We start from the raw sequence: 25020 nt of genomic DNA on the forward strand, positions 1-25020 counted from the left end.
TAGCTAGCAAATATGCAGATGGATAGAATTAAGATGGGATGGAATATATTGTGGTTTTCTCTGCATTATAGTCTAATCATTGGAGAGAAAATGACTTGTTTCAATTTTTGTACTGGATTTACGATGTGATCTTAGGAAGAAGTTCTTTATAGTGAGGCTGGTGATGCACTGGCACAGGTTGCCCAGAGAAGCTGTGGCTGCCCCATCCCTGGCAGTGCTCAAGGCCAGGTTGGACACAGGGGCTTGGAGCAAGCTGCTCTAGTGGAAAGGGTTTGGAACTGGATGAGCTTTAAGCTCTCTTCCAACACGAACCAGTCTAGGATTCTATGATTTAATTCTAAAGTTTACAGTGTAACCAGATTATAATAATTCATTGTATTGAAGTTTGAGTAGAAATTGTCAATTTCAAGTAAATTGGTTCATCTGGATTCATTCCAGGGCTAATAGATAATTTTGGGTAGATAAGGTAAGCCATTACTGGTGGGGCTTGCTCACCTGATGTCCCTGGTATATCTTATATCGCCTTTTACAATTGTGGTCTTAGGTGGACCTATCAGTAGTGTGAAGTGGTATAACCATAACCTGCTTCAGGAAGATTTCATATTCCAGGCATGTTTCATGTCAAATTGTCTCCATGGTGCATGAGAAATCAAGTTAAAAGAGCCACGTATTCACTGAAAAAATGAGCAAACAAAACACAAGCATTGCAAAGGGTAAAAACTTCTGAAGGAGGAGGAAAATGTTACTGTTTTCGAAGTGTTATTTGCTTAATGTACTGGAGATCCCTGATGTTTAGCCTGAAATCAATGCTGTGCTTATGCTGTTTGTCACAGAACATAAGCCTTTTGTGTTCATGACCTTTCACTGTAATTGCATTAGGGAAATAACTGCAGTTTATGCTTTGCTAGAAGTTCTTCACTGATGCTAACACTTCAGTTTGCAGAAGTGACCAAACCCATCCAATGCCTTTTGGAGGTTTGGTGTTGCACAGACACAGCATTTATTTAACTTCAGAAGACTTTGCTCTGAGTGAAAACCTTTTCCCATGTTGGCTTAGAGTGTCTTTTCTAGCATTCATTAAATGCTGTGTGAAGAGTCTGACAAAGACTGAAACTTTCTTAACCAAGTGTGTGTTACATTATCAATCACATTTCCCCTGGGCTTGCAGGAGATGATTCACTTTTTCTGTCACCCTAATAGCTGAGAGGGGAACTTGGAGACAATCTCTTACTTGACTGTGTCCCAGCTTTAAAGTTTTGCTCCTGACCACAGGATTTCATTTGGCTCTATTGAAAAGTTATGGATATTGTATGAAACCATAACTGTTGAATAAGTAGGCTTTGCCTGAATGAGAAGAAACCCAGTTGCATACGCTGCAGACTGAGCTCTCAAACATTTGATTGTTTCATTTTTCCAGTATCTGTAGTTCCATATCTAGTCTTCTGCTCTGTAACTGTATAAAAATGCAAACCCTTTATTATATGGTCTTTATGTTGCAACTTCTTTGTTGGGGAAGTCAGTTGAACTGATTTTTGTTCACGTGATTGATTCCTTTTGACACATGTGGTACCAATTAGAATAACTTCCACTGCCCATCATCTCTTCAGTCTGCGCTACTGTATCAAAATACTTGATTAAACCCACCTTCTGTTGTTGTAATGCAAAACAGTTGGTAATAGTAGGCAATATTGTCAGATTTATGGAGTGAGAAGCGGCTTTCTGAAGATCTGGCAATGCAGTGAAAAACATGACTAGATGGATAATTAAGTTGAGCACAGTGGAATTTGGGATTAAAGTAAACTTGACGTGGGAGAAAATGGCATGCCAAAGTTGGTTGTATAATACAGTTTAAATGAGAAGATCGTTTTCTTCTTAACTTGAAGCATCAGGTTTTGGCTGTAGGTGCTTTACCCTGTCTGGAGACATTCTTCAGTGTACATCCAAACCCACAGCGCACAACAATAGCGAGTTCCTTAGGGGGTTTGCAGAAGATGCTCTGATGTGGGCTGACAAAGAAGTTCCACAGATTTGCTTGCAACACAGTTCCAGGTGCTTGGATAAAAGGTGTTTTGTTGGTCAGGAAGAGTACAGCTCAGAGTAAGCTGATCAGTTCTCTTTATAAATGCTTTTCTCAAGCAACTTTAGTGGCCTCTCTGACAAACTGATTTTTCCAATACTTGGGGACATGGGGGAGAGAAACACTGAGCTCCTTGCTGAGACAAAGTGTCAGAGGAGCCAGGCAGTCACAGCCTGCCTTGGGAACAGCCAGCACAGTGAAATGTCTGTATTTCACCTTTCTGCCTTAGGGCTTTGTCTCTTGTTGGAGAGTAAAGAGGTAAAAGAGTATCTGCAGAATTTGTGTGTAATAAAGTGTTAATAACTTGATGAATTGCGTTGTTTTATCATGTCACTGCTATATGTGGTGGATGGCAGGGGCTATTTGCAGGTTCCTGACTGGGAGGATGGCTGCCCAGAGAAGCTGTGGCTGGCCCATTGCTGTCAGTGCTCAAGGCCAGGTTGGACACAGGGGCTTGGAGCAAGCTGCTCTAGTGGAAGGTGTCCCTGCCCGTGTCAGAGGTTGGAACTGGATGAGCTTTAAGGTCCCTTCCAACACAAACCAGTCTGGGACTCCATGTGTAGAGTTTGCCCATCGTAAATACTGCGAAGGTCACAAATGTGAACTACTGTTGTTCTACCTGCTTCTCAAAGTCCTATTTTCCCTTTTCTAAACACAGACAGAAGGAGAATTTCTTACAGTTTTTATTTCTGTGTTAATACTCTTTCTCAAATCAGTTTTTATACTGAGAGTCTGCCTGTCAGGCAATCACATCCCTCTTCATTCTTTTTGCTCAGGCAGAGAATGCACCAAATGGACCAGAATGTGGCTATGGTTCTTTCCACCAGCAGTATTGGCTGGATGGGAAGATAATTGCTGTTGGTGTCATTGATATCCTGCCCTACTGCGTGTCCTCTGTCTACCTGTACTATGATCCAGACTACTCTTTCTTATCTTTGGGAGTCTACTCTGCATTACGGTAAGAGGACTTTTTGTTATCTAATAGTAAGAATTGATGCTTATTCCTCAACTTGAGCTTTTATTTCCAGTCTAAACACTGGTAATAGTAAAGTATTTGTGGTTTATTTATATTTACTTATTTCTTATTAATTCTCTGTGGTTGGTTCTATTCCAGATACACTTGTAAATGCCATCCTTGGACAGGGATGGATCTTTCTAGTTAGCTAAATACTTTTACAGATTAAGAAAACACTCAGAAACAAAATACCCAGTTCTTATTGCCCTTGCAAATAATTTAGTATTGCTTGGTCTCAGCAGGAAAAGCCCCTTTTTTGTTTGAATAGAAATAATTTTTCCTTTGACCTTTTGCTTAGCTAAGTCACCAGATTAAATTAATCACTTTTATAGTTTTATGCACATAGAGATCATAAATAAGAGAATACCTAAAACCCGTTGTCTTCTGAATTAGTAGTCTCCTGCTGTACTAGCAGTAGTACTTTCAGGTATGTTAATCTCATTATCTTAGTCTTCAGGAAACCTGATGGGACAGAGTAATCTTATGAATGTTAAAGCCTTAAATTAACTATCAGTCTAGTCATGCAAAACAGTAGGAGCTGTGGGTAATGCTTTTTACTGTGAGTAAAACTTGCCTGCTAAACCGCAAGTTCCTGTTCTTCTTCCATGAGCAATTTTATGATTTCATTATTATTACAAAGGAAAAAGAAACAACCCTAAAGAGTGGAAATATTTGTGCATCTCCAGTGGTCTATATCTGAAAGTCTGAATTATCACTTTCCTGAGGCATTCAGTGGCACTGGTGATGTTAGAAGATTAATCAAAATTAACAAATGTACATAAAACATTGGAACTCCTGTGAGTTAGAATTGGTGTCTTCTTTCTGTCAGTGGTCTAGATTTTTAGAAGTGTTTTATTAGCTATGTTAGGTTTTTTTATTTACATAAGCTAGATATTACAGCCTATAAGAAAGCTGGAGAGGGGCTTTGGACAGGGGCCTGTAGGGACAGGACAAGGGGAATGGCTTGAACCTGCCCGAGGGGAGACTGAGCTGAGCTCTTAGGCAGAAGCTCTTCCCTGTGAGGGTGCTGAGGCGCTGGCACAGGGTGCCCAGAGAAGCTGTGGCTGCCCCATCCCTGGCAGTGTTCAAGGCCAGGTTGGACACAGGGGCTTGGAGCAAGCTGCTCCAGTGGAAGGTGTCCCTGGCCATGGCAGGGGTTGGAACTGGATGAGCTTTAAGGTCCCTTCCAACCTAAACCAGTCTGGGATGCTGTGATATTTGAAATTAGACTGATTATTAATTTTTCCATGCAAGAAGAGCATATAACATAAAAAGCCAAGTCCTTGTAAGAGAGTTGGTTTTCAGTATTTGTACATATCACATTTCTTTATGTAATAATAGACTGACATAATCCCTGCTTATGAATTCTTGAAATGATTTTGAATTTTCTACATCATAAATTGAGAACTTTGTGGGTGCAACATGCGTGAGTGGCTCAACTAGAGAAAAAGCAGCTTATAAATTCTGCAGCATTTAAGGCAATAAAAATGACTTCCCAGCAGTCTTAGGGGGAGCCAATCTTGTTCTTCTTTCAGAAAGGGGAAAAAAGCCTGGAGAGTTAGGGAGGATTTAGGAAGTTGCAGAGGAATCTGATACCTTCAAAGCTGTTGCCAATTTTACTCCGAGGAGGTTAAACTGCATTGCAACGCTGTCACTTCCACTTCATGCTACTCTGACAGTTCTTGCTGCTGAGTCGTAGAAAGGATGGGATTTGTGGATCATTTTGAACTATGTAGGCATGTAAGTAAAGAATGAGGGGAGAAGAAGCTACTTGTGAAACACCAGACTTACCAAAGGAAAAAACAGTCTTCAAGAAATATTGAGTGATTCTTATTCTTCTTTGCATGAAGAAGTTAAACCTTCCCCTTGCTACCCAAAATCATGAGTCGTAGACAAGCGTAATACTCATCACCTCTACTTAGTAGGAGGACAAATACTTGAACTACTTTTGCAGTTGGGTTATGTAGCACTGAAATACTGTCTGAATTTTGTATTGGTGAAATGAATAGAACTTCCTCCCTAGCTGATAACTCCTGCCAAGTGCTAGCAGCCATCATAACTCTTTAGATGTGTACCATGACCTAAAGCTTTACAAAAAGAGTAATTGAAAGTCTGTAGTCTCTTTTCCATAGGAAAGATTTAGGCAGAAAGAACACAGGTAGGCCCATGTTACACCATACAGTGACACCTCATCACTGCTCCTGGTGAAAAATAGAATCATAGAATCCTAGAACGGTTTTGGTTGGAAGGGAGCTTAAAGCTCATCCAGTTCCAACCCCTGCCACAGGCAGGGACACCTTCCACTAGAGCAGCTTGCTCCAAGCCCCTGTCTCCAACCTGGCCTTGAACACTGCCAGGGATGGAGCATTCACAGCTTGCCTGGGCAACCCATTGCAGTGCCTCACCACCCTTACAGTGAAGAACTTCTTGCTTACATCTAACCTGAATTTCCCATGTTTCAGTTTAAGTTCATTGCCCCTTGTCCTATTGCTACAGTCCCTGACAAAGAGTCCCTCTCTGACGTCCTTATATATATGGATGTTAAATGGAGTTAGAGGATGCTCTTGTATTGGATCATAGCATACGTTCCTGAAAAGCAGAAAGAGAAGAATGTTTTAGCACCCTCCTATTCACCTTTTCCTGGAGTGGAGTTGGTTGAATAGATAAATGAAAGATAGAGCAAGAACTTGAGTTAAGGGTCCTTACCTAGAGCATATCACTGAAGGCTGCAGCCCATGCAAAGACATTGGCAGTAGTTCTAAGCTTTGGTATCATGTGCACTAATTCGCTGGCATAAAGCTTTGTTGCCCATGGTGAGACTTGTTGCTGCAGCCCAATTTTTGCCTCGTTTCATTATGGTTTACTTTATCTTCTGTTCAGTTTGAGTCTTTTTGTTTTATTAGATCAGATACTTTATAGTCCAATGGGAAAGAGTGTTAGGAGCCTTTTGAAGTGCAAAGATCCTTTTCCCTTTTAGTGTTCCAGCTTTTTGAATTGCAGAAAGGTATTTAATTAGGTCCAGGATAATCTGCATGAGACAGTAAGCTTGTTTAACTTCATGCCATGTTTTTAAGATTATCTGTGTGAAGTGCATGTTTGCACATTTTGGTAGTACATAATTCCAGCTTCTGGAACCTGTTCTTTTTACCTGGATTTGCAGATATGGGGTAACTTATTTCCGGACATTCTCCACTTCTTGAAGAAATGCATATGGATAGTTAGAATGAGCTCATGACGGTCTCAGCAAACTAAATGCAACTGAAATGTTAGGTTTTCAGTACATTTAATCATCCTACTAACTAAATATTAAGGGATAAACCCCTGAAGTATTTGTGTATACTCCATATATGCACATGCTCCTCCTTTCTTATCCATTTGACATTGAAAGTAAGAACCAACATTTATGTTTTAGCAAATCTGTTACAAAAGTGAACTGCAAAGTTGCAGATGCTGTAAAAATTAGCATTATACTGGGAACACTGGCTGAATCTTTGTGATAATGCTGCTTTCCTTGTGCCAGTAAAATCGAAGCAAACTTCTTTTGGAATAAATTGCTGCTTCTGTTTCAGAATAAATGGGAAAATCAAGCAATCAGACATGGGGAGGGTAAAAAATACCTTTTGTTGCATAAAGATGGATGTTTTAACATGTAAATTGCTAGAATGCAAGTAGTTGAACAAACAAGAAGCTGATCCTTGAAACTTGTTTTTTAAATATACACTGGTGTTTGCCTGAGCCACATTAGCCAGTCTGTTTGCAACTGCTGGGCCAGTTCCTGGAGAATTCCAATGCATATGAACATTAACAAGAAACCTGTTAGATAGAGGCTCTTACTGGCTTAAAAGTCAAATAAGAGTAACTAAATTGACAGGACAAAACTGAAAGTATTTTTAAGCCTGACATGGTCTTTTGCATTTTAGTGATTTCTTTAGTTGTGTTTTATGCATCAAATTTCAGTTTATTGACTTCTTCAGCATTGGGTCTGAGTTGCTCATCTTCACTCTTTACTTCATAGAAATCTAATCCCTTAAATAGGTCATGAGCCAGGCTGCTGTGAAGTGTTTCAGTATGAAGAGGTAAAATGAGTGTAAGGATTGTATTCAAAATTAATTAGTCTTTTTTTTATCTTTCACAGAGAAATCGCTTTTACAAGACAGCTCCATGAGAAAGCTCCTGATCTCTGCTTTTATTATATGGGTTTCTACATTCATTCATGCCCCAAAATGAGATACAAGGTAAAGTGTGATCTTACTTCTTTCCTTCGTGTACTGTTAGTCAAAGCTTTTGACAGTGTTCATAGTAGTATAGTGTTTTCTAATTGTCAGTTTGGATTTTAACATCCACTTTCTATGGTTAAATTTGAGCATTGGTCACTATTTAACTTGGCTTCCAGTTTTTTTTCTCTTTGTCAAAATTTAGCTGCATGTGGTATTTATTACATGTTGGCTTAAAAGCGGTTCACACGGAGAGGTTTTCAAGGCTGTCAGATGATAGTTTGTCATTTGATTACCTGCCTGTCTCATGTTTACAGTATATTCTCCTGTTTTAGGTTTACATACCTGTGGCACTGCCGCTTGGTGCCTGTGGGCAGTGATAACGTCTTCCTGGTCTTGGCTGTACTTGGGCTTTCCCTCTTTGTTTTTTTGTTGGAGAAAGGGGACTTGCTCTGCTGATGAAACCAGTGGCAAACTGGGCTGGCAGCAGTTCTGAGCCAGAAAACCAGATTTTGAAGGGAAAGGGTCAGGAGAATCTGCAGAACATTTAGAATAACCGATCTATCACCAAACCTCCTTTGTAGCTCCAGCGAGCTTCAGCTTTGTTTAGACCTGAGACACCTAACAGTGTCTCTTTCCTCTGTTTTCTGTGACCATTATGAATGTGGTATCTTTTCTTCGTAAATATATCATTGCTTTGTGAAAATTATGATACAATTTTTTAGATGGGCACTTAGTGACAGGACAAGGAGGAATGTGTTTATACTGAAAAAAGTTAGACTGAGCTGAGCTCTTAGGCAGAAGCTCTTCCCTGTGAGGGTGCTGAGGCGCTGGCACAGGGTGCCCAGAGAAGCTGTGGCTGCCCCATCCCTGGCAGTGTTCAAGGCCAGGTTGAACACAGGGGCTTGGAGCAAGCTGCTCCAGTGGAAGGGGTCCCTGCCTGTGGCAGGGGTTGGAGCTGGATGAGCTTTAAGGCTCCTTCCAACACAAACGAGGCTGGCATTCTGTGATTTTTCAGAGCCCTGACCATTGATAAATATTTGTTGAACACTGGCACATAACCAAAATTCCTATTAATAATGTGGAAAGATACATGAAATATAGAGTAAGAGGTGCAATGTTTTCTTTTCCTTCCCCCCTCAGTGAGCTAAAAGTCTGCAGTGTTTTCAGCTAGTTTTCAAATAGCCCCCAAATTGTGAGGTTCATTGAAGTGATGATTGTGACAGAGGAAAACATTTCAGCTTTATTGTGACCTGCAGTACAGGTAACCATAATGGTTCAGTGTTTGGAAAATAACAAACCCCTCCCTCTCCTTTTGCTAGATGTTTGTCTGTCCTTCCCCCCCACACCCCTCTTTGCCAGCCTGAGTTTATCATCTCCATCTGCTGGCCAAAGAAAGAGGATATTAAGTTTTAAGAGAAGGATAATGGGTGAGTTGGAAAACACTGCCCCTTTCATCTAAATCATCTTAAAGGCTATCATATCACCAGCTTGAACCAGCTCTGATTATTTGTTTTACTCTTTGGAAATACTTAAAAGTTTGGGATTCTTTGTTCCTGTGGAGACACTGCAGTTTAACATCCCTTGTCTGTTCTGCAACCTACGTAGTTCAAGACTTGTAAAAAGTATGCATTTAGTTTATTAGGGCACAAGCAAATCTGAGAGACAAATCTGACTATGATGGGAAAAAGCATCCCAGTTCTGAAAGCTGTTATTGCTAAGAAGCTTGGGTTTGAGTCTATTGAGTCTGTTTGAGTTTTAATGAAAATGTGAACTTCGGAGACATGGATTAAACACAGCTCGTGTAGGAGTCAGTGTATTAAAGTAGCCAGCAAAAATATGAAGATTAAATGCTGTAAAACTGGGAGCTGACCTCAGCAGCCACTATGTATTTGTGTTATATCCCCGGCACAAGAGGGACGTGGAGCTGTTGGAGGGAGGCCAGAGGAGGCCATGGAGATGCTGCGAGGGCTGGAGCAGCTCTGCTCTGGAGCCAGGCTGAGAGAGCTGGGCTGGGGCAGCCTGGAGAAGAGAAGGCTCCTGAAGGGGAGACCTTAGAGCAGCTCCAGTGCCTAAAGGGGCTGCAGGAAACCTGGAGAGGGGCTTGGGACAAGGGCCTGTAGGGACAGGCCAAGGGGAATGGCTTGAACCTGCCCGAGGGGAGACTGAGCTGAGCTCTTAGGCAGAAGCTCTTCCCTGTGAGGGTGCTGAGGCGCTGGCACAGGGTGCCCAGAGAAGCTGTGGCTGCCTGGCAGTGTTCAAGGCCAGGTTGGACACAGGGGCTTGGAGCAAGGTGCTCCAGTGGAAGGTGTCCCTGCCCATGTCAGGGGTTGGAACTGGATGAGCTTTAAGGTCTCTTCCAACCCAAACCAGTCTTGGGTTCTGTGATTGTATATTATAATGTGGTGTCTCTTCTGTTGAGCTTGTTCTGTTGAAAATAATTGCATCAAGAATGAAATTATCAGAATTCTTCTAGTTTTTATTCTCAAATAATGGAAATTGAATAAATTGTAATGGGAATATTATAACATGTTTTTTTTCCATTATTATTATTTTCTCTGTAAATGATGAGAATTTCCAGGGCAGGGGATGGGTAGAAGAAAACCTATACATATGTATTGAGAACACGTGCAATAGAAAGTAAGTAATTCTCCATGCTGGGAGAATAATTTAATAAATGAATTTCAAGGGTTTCCATGTTATTTTAGATTTCTTTTCCTGTGTATTTTTGTTTTGTAAATAATACAAGTGAAAATCAGGTTGATGTAAGTTGTGTAGGGCCACTTTACCCTCGCTGAAATAGTACACAGAAGCAAATTTTATAGGTAATGCTGCAACTCCTGTGAACTGACTGGCAATGGGAAAGAAGGATGGGGAAGTACTGATATTGTGAATTAAGCAATTTCAGTAGTTCCTGGTTGGCTTATGTGCATTATGTGCTGAAGGCTTTGCTTTATTACAGTCTAATAGAGATGTTGAAGGCTTCCTTTCCTTAATGATATTAGTGGGGAACAAAGGCTGTTGTTAAACTGATACCAGGTAAGAAAAATAAATGCAGGAAAGAAATGGAAGCAATTGGAGAGCTAAACACTGGTTTTACCCTCTGCTGGTAATTTTCTTTGCAAATTATTTGGCCTAGGATGTTTAGAAATGGAGGCTAGGCATAATACCACTTCTTTACATAAGCAGCGTCTGATGGAGAGCACCGTAAGCAGTGTCTTGTGAAGCACATATGCACGTTATCCTTATTCACAGTAAAGTCACAGGATTTTGGAGAGCTTTGAAAGTTTCCCTTCTTCTAGTCACAGATTGTGATCAGTGGAAATGCCGAAGCTGACATTTGCATTTGGTTTTTGATGGAAAAGCAGTACCAGACTGCTTCTAGCAATGATTCCTGAGCTTGACTACTGTTTTGTACCAAACAGCTGTGTATCTTCAAGCTGATCGAACAGGGGTAGGGGATGAATAGGGAGCAGTGACTTTATGATGTTGATTTAAGGAGTTTGACAGTGTTCCACTTTGCATAGAGTCAAACTCAATATTCTGTGCAAAATATAGTTGGAATAATTGAGGAACTTTGCAACGAACTGTTATACTCCTATTACAGTCCAAGACTGCATTAGTGTTGTGCACATGAGGACATAGCTGGATGTTTTGCTTTTAAATACATATGGTTCCTAGATGGGAGGTATAGACATCCAAGCATTAAAGCCTTTTTCTGTGTGGGTACTTTCTTGGAATGCAAATTATAGACATCTCTTCTGGATTCTAACTTGTTTTGGGATGTGATCATATTATATACCAGTGACTGGGTCATATACAGGAACAGCCTTGGTTGTGTTGGATGTTCTAAGGACCTCTAAAGCATTGATAGAGTATTTTGTTGAAGTATTTGTTTTTAAATAGGGCTGCTGACATGCTTGTTCTGCTTTTTATGCAGTTCTTAGAACACTGTCAGTGTCTTTGTCCTAGAACATTTCTCTGAGCAGTCACCTTTGATATGGCCAGACCACGCCATCAGTTGTCCATAGCACAACAGCTCCATGCAGGTGCTGACTACTTTTAGCCACCACTGAGCAGGTCAGGGAATGAACTGACAGAGAATACACTATTAGGGGTCAGTGTGTGACCTTTTCATCTGAAGGATTTTACTGCCACAGAAAGTACACTTTGGGGCATTTATAGTGCAGTGGAAGATTGGAGGCCTGATCTTCCTGGAAGAGGATCCCCAAATCAGGATTCCCGTGGCTCAGTAGCAGAGTTTGAGAATTCTGAATTATCAGGCAGGAAGGTGAATGGTTAAAAAGTTTAGAATCATAGAATCAGCCAGGTTGGAAAAGACCAGTAGATCATCAAGTCCAACCATTACCCCAGGCCTGCCAAGAGCACCACTAATCCATGTCCCTAGGTGCCTCATCTATATGGTTTGTGAACACTTGACAGTGATTCTACCTCATGGAAGTGGATGATGCTTCTTAAAAAAGGTTGGTTTTAAAAATAAAGTTCTCTTTTTTTTTTTTGACTCACTATTCCCTTCCCTTTGATCCCAAACAGCTTGCATTTGATTTCAGTGTGATTTTACACCAGTGATGGGGAAGGGAATATATTGCAATATTAGGCTATTTTTTAGTTCCCAGCTTCTAGATTTGTTCCCATTTATGGGTTAATATTTATGAACTGGTGAAATAAAATCTACATTAAATTGAGACAAAAGGATTTCTGTGTCCTATTAACTATGTTAATATGGAAAAATGCTATGAAAAAACCTTAAGCAATGGCTTTGTTCCATTTTTTCCGGGTAGGTCAGGGTAATACAAGAATAAAATGGTTCTCTGAAGAAATTCATGACCTTGTGGTAAAACTTCTCAGGCTCTGTTAGATGTGGTAGTTCTTACGTTGGAAAACAGTCTCCTGGAACATTTTCCTAGACTCATAAGATGCAAAGTCTTTTTCCTAATGCATTTTAGAGTGTGTGATAAAATCTTAAGTATAAGAAAGTATTTTACTTGAGGATGATGTTGGTCTCAGGCTCGCTTCTGATGCGTTTAAGAACTGTATCTGTACTTCTTAATGCTTTTCAGTTAAAGACATTTGTTTCCATGGAGCTACAGAAATAGAGGAATCCCCTTTAGTGAACAGCCATATTAGAGAGACGCTTGAGAGGGTCTTGGACTGTTTTCCTATACCGATACTCTATTTTATCCCACATCTTTGCAAGTAACAGATGTAACTGCATGGTTCAATGTTGCTAAATTCACATTCTTCAGTTACTATGGACTCCTTGAGAATCCCTTCTGTAATTTCTGTTGCAGTTCTTTCATATTGATTTTGAGTTGTGGTGGTGTCACTAAATAGATCTTGGGTTTGTGCTTCTGGTGTAAATAGTAAGTGACTTTGCTGTTGTGCGTTTGTGATGCAGACCTCTGGGGACCTTTAATCAAATTCTCCTCTATGTTCTTGTGTTAGAGAGGATTTGTTGGTGATGTTTTCCTTAGTTCTGAGTTTTTTCAGTGTCAATATTTGCATGCAAACACTGCAATTGGAGCACGTATTGTTACTTGTTTTGGTCAATGATCTCCTTTCCCTGAAGCCACTCCACTAAGCTTGTAAATAACTACCAGTGTACTTTGCAGTACATAACAGATTTAATGTCTTCTTGCTGTGTTATCTCTGTGTACCATTTTAAGACCATTCTGTGATGTGAAGAGGTGTTTTGACTGAAATCTTTATCCAGACTTGTATGCAGGCCAAAGTAAATGGAATTATTTCAAACAGTCTCCTTTGGTATCAAGGCATGGCCAGACTTCAGATAGACAGAGTACTATAAAGGGTTCTGAAATGTCAGAAAAGAAACAAAAGGCTGGTTCAACTGTGATTAATCATTCTTGAACTAAATACCTCGGCCTGACTGTGGTCATAAGCGGTGCCCCTGGAATTTTATGGCACTCAAGAGCCAATTTCTTTGGCTGCTTTCAGGAATTCCAGCATCACAACTCCTACAGCAGTGAAACGGACCTAGTGGTAGCCTGGGTTCCTCGTCCATGGAATCCACAAAGGTCTGGCTTCTCCTGACTCTTTCACATTTCTGACTGTGGAGTTAACCTTTCCAATAAGCTTGAGTTTGCTGAGTCAGCTCGACTGTGTGAGGGAAAGAGACTTGATGTGACGTGACTTCATGTGATCCTCAATGATTTTGGGGGTATAAGCACACACCGTTACAGTTCTGCCACTGAGCTTTGCAAGCTGTGTCACTAGTTCCCCACAGAAAGAGCTGGCATTTCCATACCTCCATGAGTGCTCTTTCTGTTCAGCTTGTACTGAAGGTGCTACCAGCTGTCAGCTTGCTTTTCTCACTGGTACTGCTATTTACCTTGAAATGGGAAAACACAATAAGCTAAGAGTGGATAAGCTTTGGAAGACTAGAGCTGTTCTGCTCAAGTCTGTTAGCACTTGTGCTAGTGGTTTTTCCATGATTAATTTAGTCAGTTTATAGGAGTAAATATGCATTCAAATTAATACAAAACAATTTTTTGCATATAAACAGGTCATAAATAGTCAACTAAATATTCTGAAGAGTCAGTACTTGTTAGTGAGAGCCAAGTTGTTGCTTGCAATAACTTGTAATTTGGTAATAAAGAACTGAAATATCTGGGTTGCAAAAACCATTATCTACTCTTAAGAAAGCAATAAAGGTTTTGGCAACACAGTGGTTTTGCTCTTTTTGGCAAGACTGTTAAAAACAAACAGCAAAATAATGGTATGTTTTTGTCTTTGCTTATAATAATAATAATAATAAAATCCTGAGAAGTATAAATTGTAGAACTGAGGGGGGGAAATCTGTTTTTCTCTGTCTTGCTAACATCACTTTTACCTGCCTCCCTTCTTCCTTCCTTCCATTTCTTCACTGGACTCACAAGCTGGGATACTCCTCTACATTAACATCATCAGCTAAAATTGATCATTCATTTCTTCAGAGCTCTGAACTTACCCCCTATGTTCCTTCTAATTATAGAATCAGCATGGTTTGGTTTGTAAGGGACCTCAGAGCTCTTCTAGTTCCGAACCCCTGCCACGGGCAGGGACACCTTCCACTAGACCAGGTTGCTCAAATGGTTTTGGTTAGTAACCCAGGGAAGACTACTTTGAATTACATTGGAGTTTTGGTGTTAAAACCCATTTTGATGGGTCTCATAAAGTGACTTGCCAAGACTTCCAAAAGTAGTTTGGAAGATTGACTTGGTGTACAAACGTTAAATGCTTCTGAAAATGAAGATGCCTTAATATTCCATCTGGTTGTTACTAGTGCAAAAAGTCCTTATCTATCTACATATACTTTATCAAATGTGTTTTAAGTAGAAGCTTGGCTGCTTTTTTGATCTCATAGATCGTACATGCACAATTGCAGTGTCAGGTTATGAAAACTATATTATTATGAGCATTGAAACGCAGGAATCTGGAGATGCTCCCTTGTGGAGAGCAGCAGTGTTATTGAATGCTATCAGTGGATTTCCACTGAAAATATAATTATTAAAAGCAAAATACTGGCTTCCATGTCATTTTCTTAGCAGGTGATGATAGTGAATGTAGTTACTTCTTTGTGTTTCCTAAGCTGCTGTTGTACCCTGTGTGTAATTGTAAATTGCTATAGTTCTTCCTTTGTGCAAGTGTTGAAGCTGCGCTGAGTTTCACGCAGCGTTTGCAGGGATAAAACCAGATGGAATCCCATTTTTTTCTACTAGAAAAAAGCAGAGATCCCATCCATGGCTTTTATTCTTAACTTTAGTTTTCCTTTTAAATTATTTGCAGTCAGGACTTAGGTTTTGGTCACTTGGAACTCTCTTGGGAAAAATGTGAACATGTCGCCAGGCCTTTATTTTACTCATGTCTGAAATGTGGATTTCTTTACTTGAGGTTTAGGGTGATTGAAATGTAGCAGAACTAAAGTGAAAATGGTATGTATATTTATGCCTGATTGTATTATTTGTAGGCTTTTATGAGGCAGAAAATGTCTGTTGTACAGGTCTCTAAAGTAAATGAGTCTCACTCTCATTACTGTAGTGCCCCTTGAGAAAGTAAGCTTGTGTCCAAAAGCAGAAATTTTGGGGTGTATGTTGTACAAGTTTCAGTGGGATTTACCTGAATGTCATTGTCAGGGTGAAGTCGTATTTGTGAGGCAAGGCCTTCCTGCAGTTTCAGCTGTCTAGCTGTAACCTTTTATTGATGGGTCTTTGAATACAAAACAGATTTCATCAAGTTGAGTAAACTTTATTTTTTGGGGGCTTTACTTCTGTATATTGGAGAAAGAAATGCTATTAAATAGGAGTATGTCCTCTTAAAACTCTATTATCTTCTGTATGAGGCTTGGATCAGGTTACATTATTTTCGTGCAGTCTTAAAACCCCAAACACACCCTCCACCCAAACCCAACCAGCCAAAGAGCTCCCAAAAGAGCCAGTTCCCATAGACGTTATTTCAGAGGAAAGTTCAAAGTGTCTTTTAAGTAATTCCATTACTGATTTAAATATCAGGTAATTTAAATATCAGACTCAAATATTGATGATTTACTGATTTTGATGATGATAACTTTGCTTATAATGATTTTGATATCTATCACTAAAGGATTTGCATAAGGTGGAAATATGTTTGTGCATAAGGAGGTATATGTTCAGGTTTCACAGTTCAGATGTTGTGATAGAGATGGTATTAACTATCTGCATATGCACATCAGCAGGGATAAGTTCTACACTTTTTACTTGTTACAGGAACTGTATTAACTTGGGATAACTTTCCTGTAGTGTTTCTTTAATAAGTGGGATTTAGTTAATCTGTGCAAGGCTGACGTACACTAAAATCTAACCTTATTTTCATGAAAGCACAAGAATAAGAGGTGTGGTTTGTTAAATTATAGGCCAGTTCTATACTGGTGGATGCTCTCAGAGTTGTTAGAGGTAACTTGCCTGTCCCTGTTAAAAGGAGCGGCTAAAAAGATTTATTGAGGATCATGTGAATAAGCCTGTGGCAAACCATCTTCTGAATGATACCAGCAGCTAGAGATTTATCATGTCTATGACTCTGCATAGTCATAAATCCATTGCTTAGTGCTGACTTGTACTGAATCTTATTTGAAGGCTTATTTGGGGGGCTCCATAGCAACCATTAGCAATTAAAGTGAGAACTGTAAACTGAAATACAGAGACAAAAGAGATGTAGGTTTTGTTTGGTTCATTTTTGGTTTTAGAAGGGGAATAATATATGCTTACAATTCATGTGTCTTTAATTTTTCTCCTCCACCTGAGGTATCACAGAATCGACAAGTTGGGAAAAACCTTTAAGACCATCAAGTCCAACCACAGTTCACATTTCAGAATATTCCAGTTGCAGCTCTATAAATCCATTAATCCTTGCTGGTTAGTAAGTAGAAGAATGCACGGAATTAAGTGTATTTCTGAAGTTTGTAATGAGAAAAGTGAATTAATCTCATGCTGCTTTGTTAGCTTCACTTCATTTATTGTTGATTTAATCAGTTTTGGATGGTTCTCAAGCACTAGTTAACATTCTTTACTTCTGATTCTTGTCTCTCTACCTGCCCCTTTACGGGGATTCCCAAAAGTGAATGAATTTGAATATGCGGAGATGGGCATCTTATAATGCAAAAGGTTAAATATATTTATGAAGATAATGCTCTTCACTTTTCCTAACACAGTCTCGGTGTGAAGTTGTTCCCAGTCATGCCAGTTTTCAAGTTCATGTGCCCTTTAAATCTGTCCCTGAAGTGCAAGTCACAGAACCACTGCTTCATTTTATCTATTTACCACAGTTACTGCATCTGTCAATGCTTGGAGTATTGGATCTCTCCTTTAACTTCAAAGAGGATTGCTGTTACTGGAGTCTTCCTTATTTTTGCAGTTTTGCTGATTATATTAGCTCTAATTAAGCAATATTGTCAAGTGGAATTTATTTGGTCTGAAAGCCAGGAACTCCTGCTTTTCCTGGCTCTGCTGTGTTTCACCTTGTGGTCCATACAGTAGGAGCTGGCTGACAAGTCAGTTAATCTCCACAAGAGATGTTTTTTCTCCAGTTTTCCAGGAAAGATTTAATGGTAGATACTTTAATGAGGTCTGGTTTTACTAAGACCTCATTAATTTCACAGAGGTCTCGGTGCACTTCTCTGAGGTGTTACATTTAATCTAGATGACAATTTATGGTTTTGAATGATTATTTTCTTTGTCTGAGTTTGTTTAGCTGCTGACTGTACTGAGTCTCCAAGTATAAGTGCATTAATGAGGTTCTATTTAGCCTCAATCCTGATAATTCCTGTAAAGGGGAATGATTTGGAGCCAGGAACGAAAAATGGAATCGTAGCAAAGCAGACTTGTCAGTGGCTATGGGGGATTATGGAGTCCATCCCCTTACTCCAACACAGGTTCAACCACATGTTAACTTTTAAGACCCATTGGACATTTGTATGCCAGAGGCCTCGCTTGACAAACTTATACAGGTCTCCATGTGTTGGTGGCTATATACATACATATTCATGTACTTCATATTCATGTGCATATATATTCATGTGCTTTAGGGGGCCTATAACGATGCTGGGGAGGGACTCTTCATTTGGGACTGTAGTGACAGGACAAGGGGTAATGGGTTAAAACTGAAACAGGGGAAGTTTAGGTTGGATATAAGGAGGAAATTCTTTCCTGTGAGGGTGGTGAGGCACTGGAGTGGGTTGTCCAAGGAACTTGTGAATGCTCCATCCCTGGTGGTGTTCAAGGCCAGGTTGGACAGAGCCTTGGGTGAGATGGTTTAGTGTGAGGTGTCCCTGCCCATGGGAGGGGGGTTGGAACTGGATGATCTTAAGGTCGTTTCCAACCCGAACTATTCTATGATTGCCATTGAAATGCTTTTCTTTACTGTCTGACCTGAACTTTTCTTCTGAAAGAATGCTACATTTTCTCTTGACCTACTCTTGTGCACATAACCCCCCATGTTATTTCTCTTTTTTTTTGTAAGGCCCTTGTTTCTAAACCTGATGTCCAACTTCCTATTTCTTCCTGGCCTTCATTTTGCTAAAACCCAACCCAAGCACCCACCAGAAAAACCCTTTCTTTTTTCCGAGTCTCATTTTTAAGTCATTTTTTATGCAGTCAAATGGATTTTCATCAATGAATGCATTTATGTCCTAGGGAATTATATGTAAAACTAGACCTCAGATGCTGAGGTCAGCTTCTACCATTTACTTAAATAACATGAGTTATTGCCTTCATTGTGCCAAGAAGATGGTAGGCTCTGGAGGCAAGGAGAAAGGGTGGAAGGGAGGAAAAAATGGGAATTGTGTGATGACAAAGTTTCAGAATGGGCTAAACTGGGACATGGGCTGAGGTATTTTTAGTGTTTGTGACTATGAAAGCACAGTTCCATGTCTCTGATGTTCACTCTGGTTTAGATAAGTGTCTGTTAGAAGTTACGTTTCTCTTGGAGGAGGGAATATTGCATCAAATGAGGTGGGCACAGCATAAAGGGGTTTACAGTTGTTACTTACAGTGTCTTTGGAGATCTTCTCGATGAGTTTTATCTTCTTTCTTACAGTAAAACATTATTTCATATCACAGACTGGTTTGGGTTGGAAGGGACCTTACAGATCATCTGTTACATTTATAATATTCCTGCAAATGGCATCTCAGAGAAAGTGGTATATTAAGAATAAGCAAAACCCAGAACAAAGGTGGAACAATACTGGATTGCAAATGATGGCAATCAGTTGTGTTTTCACACCACTAGCATGTCACTGGTGGATAGCAACCAACCTCATACAGATGCAAGCCATTTCAAACCCAATCTATGCTCTTTTTAATTGGTATTAGAAGCAGTGGTTGAAGTTGGTGGAACCTGGCAGGCTCTTGCATGGTGCTGTGGTTTCACAGAGACTATCATGAGGGCACTGGGGCTCTGAGAGATTGCACAGAGCAGGACCCCAAGGAGGAGGGCCAATGGAGAAGTATTTTTGTGACAGCTTCTTTAAAGCTTTTTCTTAATCTAATAAATTCAGTTCCCAAGGGCTTTCAAGGGTTACCTTATTGAGGAGGCCTGGAGAGGCCTGGGAGCTTGGGAAACTGTTGTCTTTGAGTGTGAAATGAAAAGAAAACAACCACCAAACGCCCCTAAACCTCTCTTGACACTGCCCTGAGGTTTCTGCTTATCGTGTTAGAGAGTTAACCACTGTCACAGACTATTTTGTTCAGTTGTTTTCAACTGAGTAATTGAACTGTTCCAAAAGGAATGTCTGAAACTGTTAAGAGCGATTATTTGCTGTGTTAGATGTGAGGAATAGGTTTGGGATTCTTACTAGAAAGGTTTCCATGGAATAAATCATCTTTTTTTAATAGAACATGATACTGTTTGCTTCCTTCCCCTTTCTTGTTCGGAATCAAAATGTTGTCACTGAGATTGAATGACACCCCCCCCCCCCAAAAAAAAAATAAGGGTATTAAAATGGTCCCATTGTCAGCGAAATGAAGAAGAATGGGTTTGGGGAGCAAAAGTACACAGGAATCAAACTCTGTTTGTGCCAACACAAATGTGCTGCTGTTCTATGAATGGACAGAAGACAAGATGAGCTTTTTGTTCTGCTGATCCCTTGGGTTTATTTATTTATTTAAGATATTAAGGCTACTGTTCTGAAGGGATGCCTAGTGCTAATATGGGCAGTACAATTGATCTGTGATTTATTTTATCAATTACTTTTTTCCTACTTTCTTTCTATTTTAGTCTTTACCACTTGGCATTGTGTGGTGGTTATTCATTGTTTTTAATGATCTTCAATTCAGGGGGGAAAGGAGAAAGGTGGAGGGATGTTACAGGATATTGCTACTCGTTGCATCCTCCATTTGTGTCCTACAGTGGCAATGAGGGACCCTAAGCACAATGCAGTAATGCCAGCTGAGAGCCCAAGAGCCTGTCTCAGGTTCTGACTTTGCTTCTCAGTTTGGGCAGTTTGAGGATCAGAGAGTCAACGAGGTTGGAAAAGACCTTTGAGATCAAGTCCAACCACTCTCCAGCACTGCCAAGGCCACCATTAACCCATGTCACTGAAGGCCTTGTCTACATGGTCTGTGAACGCTTCCTGGGATGGTGACTCCACCTTGCTCTGGGCAGCCTGTTCCAATGCCTGAACACCCTCTGGGAAAGGAATTGTTCCTGATATCCAGTCTAAACCTCCCGTGGTGCAGCTTGAGGCTGTTACCTCTTGTTTTATCACTTGATCATAGAATTGCATAGAATAGTCAGGGTTGGAAAGGACCTTAAGATCACCCAGTTCCAACCCCCCTCCCATGTGCAGGGACACCTCACACTAAACCATCTCACCCAAGGCTCTCTCCAACCTGGCCTTGAACACTGCCAGGGATGGAGCATTCACAACTTCCCTGGGCAACCCATTCCAGTGCCTCACCACCCTTACAGTAAAGAATTTACTCCTTATATCCAATTTAAACTTCCCCTGTTTAAGTTTGAACCCATTACCCCTTGTCCTATCACTACAGTCCCTAAATATACTTGATACTTGAGAGAAGAGACCAGCCACCTTCTGGCTCCATCCTCCTATCAGCACTAAGATTCGGTAGGACGTTCTGCGTAAGGAGAAGCTTTGGGGCTGCTCCACCACAATTCCTGCTAAATCAGGCATGCCATTGAGAAAGGATTCAAAGGACAGCACTGCTGCAGCCTGAATTAGCCCACGGTAGTATTTTATGTGTTTCTCTTGAATCATTTTGTACTTCTAATAGAGCTCATTTTGTGAGACCTCACTGAAGCTTGATTTTAGAAGACAAACTGATTTCTGTCTCAGAATTGTGTCTGTTTTACTGTTTGTTGCTGATGATGGGTTAATGGATTTATAAATAGAATATGATTCTCTGTTAGTGAGGGGTGGTGAAGAAACTCAAGGTTAAATGCTTTGGTCACACTGATGACTGAATTGTTAGCCCTCAAATGCCTGTACTAACAGCCCCACCTTCTGATGGAGTTTTAAATGGTAGTACATTTACTTCCTTGTGATGTGGGAAGAAGTCTGATGATCCAGCAAAAATATGCTAATACTCCTGAAGCCACCACCCGTTAAAAAGCTGCAAACTGCCACTAAAGCCTCTAAAATCTCTAGTATGCTGCAAGCTAAGTTCTGATGGGCTTTCCTTAATGCTCTTGTCTCTGTGGTGGTTGCGTGTCTTCAGAGCAACAACAAACGAAGCACCTTCTCCTGAGGGTCTCCTAAAGCTGCAGATGTTGTTCCTTTCCTGGGATCTATGAACCCTTTCTGGGTTTTCAGCCACATCTTTGGCTCCTGGCTGTGTTTGGGCTGTACACCACCAGTGTGCAACTTCCCTAAAGGGGTGGCTGGAGACCTTCTGCAGGGGAGGTGATGGAGCTGGAATGTGCCACACTTCTGCCGATGCTCATCAGCACAACAGCCTCCAAGCACCCACTGCACATACACTGAAACAGCATCAGAGGCCACCAAGGCTGAACAGGAGGCAAGACGGTTTAGAAGCATTTTTGGCCACTGCTCTTTAGATGTGTCGGTCTAGATTAAACTGTTGTGTTAATATTTGTTGGCATATGATACTGAGCATACAATTATTAATTATACTTTGGTCTCTATTTTAGAAATATGTTAAAAAAGCATGGAAGTGTGTGAACCTGCTTCTGTGTTTCAAGATATGCATGTACACAAATACAGCATGGAGCTTTATGGACTTGAAGCAAAGGGATTGCCTGGGCAATTTTTAATTAGTTTAAACTCTGAAAAGTGAGGACTAGGAACTGTTAGAATGTTAACAAAGTGCTTGATTCTTATAAGTGAGTTCTAATTTTAATACTCCCCTTATCCTGTATTTGGATGTATGTTTAGTGTACTAATTCCAGCCCATTTGCCTTCAGACTTGTTTTCTTCTGCGAGGTGATTGGAAAGAAAACAGTTTCCAAACATCTGGCATTAAGAGAAAACTGAAGTGTTGATGTTTCAGCTCAAAGACTTTGGGGATACATAATGTTAAACAGTACGTTTTCCTAAAGGTGGAAAGAGACATTTGTGTACCTTTTAATGGTGGTAATAGAGACGAAAGCATAATAGTGAATCTGTTCTAATCAGCTATGAGAATAGTGTTGGGCAGTTTTACAGAGCCACAAGCATGCACGTGTGCATTTACATTGCTAATAGATGCAAAAGCTGCATGCAGAATTGCATTGCAGAATTTGCTACTCTGATTTCATTTTGTTCAGCTTTGTATAATAGAAGTTGACTTATTTGAAAATAATTGGGGTATTATACATCTGTTTACAGTTAAGGAGAAAGAGTTCATTAACATAAGGAGGCGTTTGAAAATAATCAGAGTCCTAGAATGGTTTGGGTTATGAGAGACCTTAAGGATCATCTGGGTCTACCCCCCCTGCCACAGGCAGGGACCCCTTCCACTAGAGCAGCTTGCTCCAAGCCCCTGTGTCCAACCTGGCCTTGAACACTGCCAGGGATGGGGCAGCCACAGCTTCTCTGGGCACCCTGTGCCAGCGCCTCAGCACCCTCACAGGGAAGAGCTTCTGCCTAAGAGCTCAGCTCAGTCTCCCCTCGGGCAGGTTCAAGCCATTCCCCTTGGCCTGTCCCTACAGGCCCTTGTCCCAAGCCCCTCTCCAGGTTTCCTGCAGCCCCTTTAGCCGCTGGAGCTGCTCTAAGGTCTCCTAAGGAGCCTTTTCCTCTCCAGGCTGCCCCAGCCCAGCTCTCTCAGCCTGGTCAATGTCAAAAAGAGCATGCTAAAAGGGTGCAATTGTTTTTGCTGTATTATGTCCTCAGGCAGTTGTTACTCCCTTCAAAACAGCCTAACAAAAATCCAGAGCATCTCTTCATCTAGCCATATTTTCTATGTCTTATTCCTACTTTTGTTTAGTGTTCCCATATTTGGATTCTTCCCCTAGTTAAATTTAGCATGGTCTCAAAAGGGACTCAAATATTTTCAGCCTTAGGAACTGGGGCTCTCTTCAGTATTTCGTCTGGCAAGTAATGCAGCTGCAGCCTGTTGTACAGAGTGTTAGGTGGAGAAGAGGAACAGAAGCTGGTATGGGTTGTGGTGGCAGTTCAGATTCCTCCTTTGGAAGCATTGAGGTGTTTGGCTTGTGCAGCAAATGTTTGCAGGTGATGTAGGGGAACCATGATGCTTCACTGTTTTGCTTTACACACAACCACTTTTGGAGACCACATAGATTATTGTCTCATTTGGAGGCTGCGCAGTGAGATTAAGAATGGCTTCAGTTCAGAACTGGGGTTTGGGAGCTCCACATGCTGAGATGGTCCCAAGGTGAAGGAGATGCTCTCCTGCTGAGCACGGACTCCTCGAAGAGCACAGAGAGGCTTTGTTTATGAATCTTGCACTCCCAGCAAACAAAGCCAGCTTGTGTATCAAACCCTGCACAAACAAAACGGGCCTAAAATTAGAATGCTTATTTCATGAGTGCAAATCTGCTGTGAAAATAAACAGTTTTAGGGGCAATAGAAGAAACTTCTTCTAAGATGCACTTCTTTTGATGGCCCAGAATTTACAGACAGATACTTGTTGACAACTTTGTACAGATAGCTGTTGGTTTACTTGCTGTTAAAGTTTAAGTTCTAACACATGCTTGGAACACTGGTAAAGTGAGCCTTTTTATTTATTTCTTCATTCTTTAATCGCAGATGTAAGGGAGACAAGTAGGTTTGGGGGTTTTGGCAGAGGTATGTTATTCTGTTCTCATAAATTGTAGGCACTTAAACGTGGTGTTCTATCGTTGCCTTATTTTAGCCTTCAGATTTCCAGTCTGAATAACATCTTTCTGTGTGTGTTAATTTGAATTTATCAGTAGTGGGTAGACTGAGCTGAGCTCTTAGGCAGAAGGTCTTCCCTGTGAGGGTGCTGAGGCGCTGGCACAGGGTGCCCAGAGAAGCTGTGGCTGCCCCATCCCTGGCAGTGTTCAAGGCCAGGTTGGACACAGGGGCTTGGAGCAAGCTGCTCCAGTGGAAGGGGTCCCTGCCCATGGCAGGGATTTGGAACTGGATGAGCTTTAATGTCTCTCACAACTCAAACCATTCCGAGTTTCTGTGAATGCTGTTTAGTCAAAAAAATGAAGGTTTTACTGCTAAGCATTCTTGTGCTGTTTTCCCTACAACATTAATCCTTTCTGTTATCGTAAACCTGTTGTTAACACTTGCTTGTGTATATGTACCCGTGTTGTTGAAGTTTTCATTACTAGGTTGTGTGTAATTCACTGTTTAATGACTAAGAGTAAATTATCTTGCTTTTACTAGCTGTTTGTATTGTTAGACTTAAAAATCATGCCAAGCTACCATCCATTGCTAGAAAGCCTTAAAGTTATTAATCTGGTACTGTTCTGAATTATCAGTTGATCGTGTTATTTCTTGTTCTTAGATGAATGGAAGAAAACAGAAATGAAAAAGGCTGGAGTGGCAGTTTTTCAAGTGACATTGTTTTTTCCAACATGATTTAGTTGCATAAATACTGTAAATGCTTTTGAAGATCCCACATAGCATATCTTAATCTAAAGCCAACATCCCCCTTCTCAGCTGCTAATTAGGAGTATATTTCAACATGGGAATATCAATGTTTCATGATTTGAAAAGCTGTCAATTACTCTAGTATTTATTATGTCTTCAGCTATTCCACAAGCTGAGTCAGTAG

The 25020-nt window shown here is 40.7% G+C and overlaps 1 protein-coding gene across 12 annotated transcripts in view; it reads left to right on the forward strand.

Annotated features, from left to right (window-relative positions):
* ATE1 (arginyltransferase 1) overlaps nt 1–25020 on the forward strand; it is an 87534-nt gene that overhangs the window by 26613 nt on the left and 35901 nt on the right. For all 12 annotated transcript variants that reach the window (XM_061364174.1, XM_061364184.1, XM_061364171.1 and 9 more), the window contains 2 exons: nt 2854–3035; nt 7228–7327. In XM_061364174.1, the coding sequence (XP_061220158.1) occupies nt 2854–3035; nt 7228–7327 (282 nt within the window). The remainder of the gene's footprint in view (nt 1–2853; nt 3036–7227; nt 7328–25020) is intronic.

The sequence above is a fragment of the Neopsephotus bourkii genome, unplaced genomic scaffold (genome assembly GCF_033783945.1).
Source record: "Neopsephotus bourkii isolate Nb327-2 ecotype Australia unplaced genomic scaffold, CSIRO-AGI_Nbou_v1 NB_1189, whole genome shotgun sequence".
Classification (NCBI taxonomy): Eukaryota; Metazoa; Chordata; class Aves; order Psittaciformes; family Psittacidae; genus Neopsephotus; species Neopsephotus bourkii.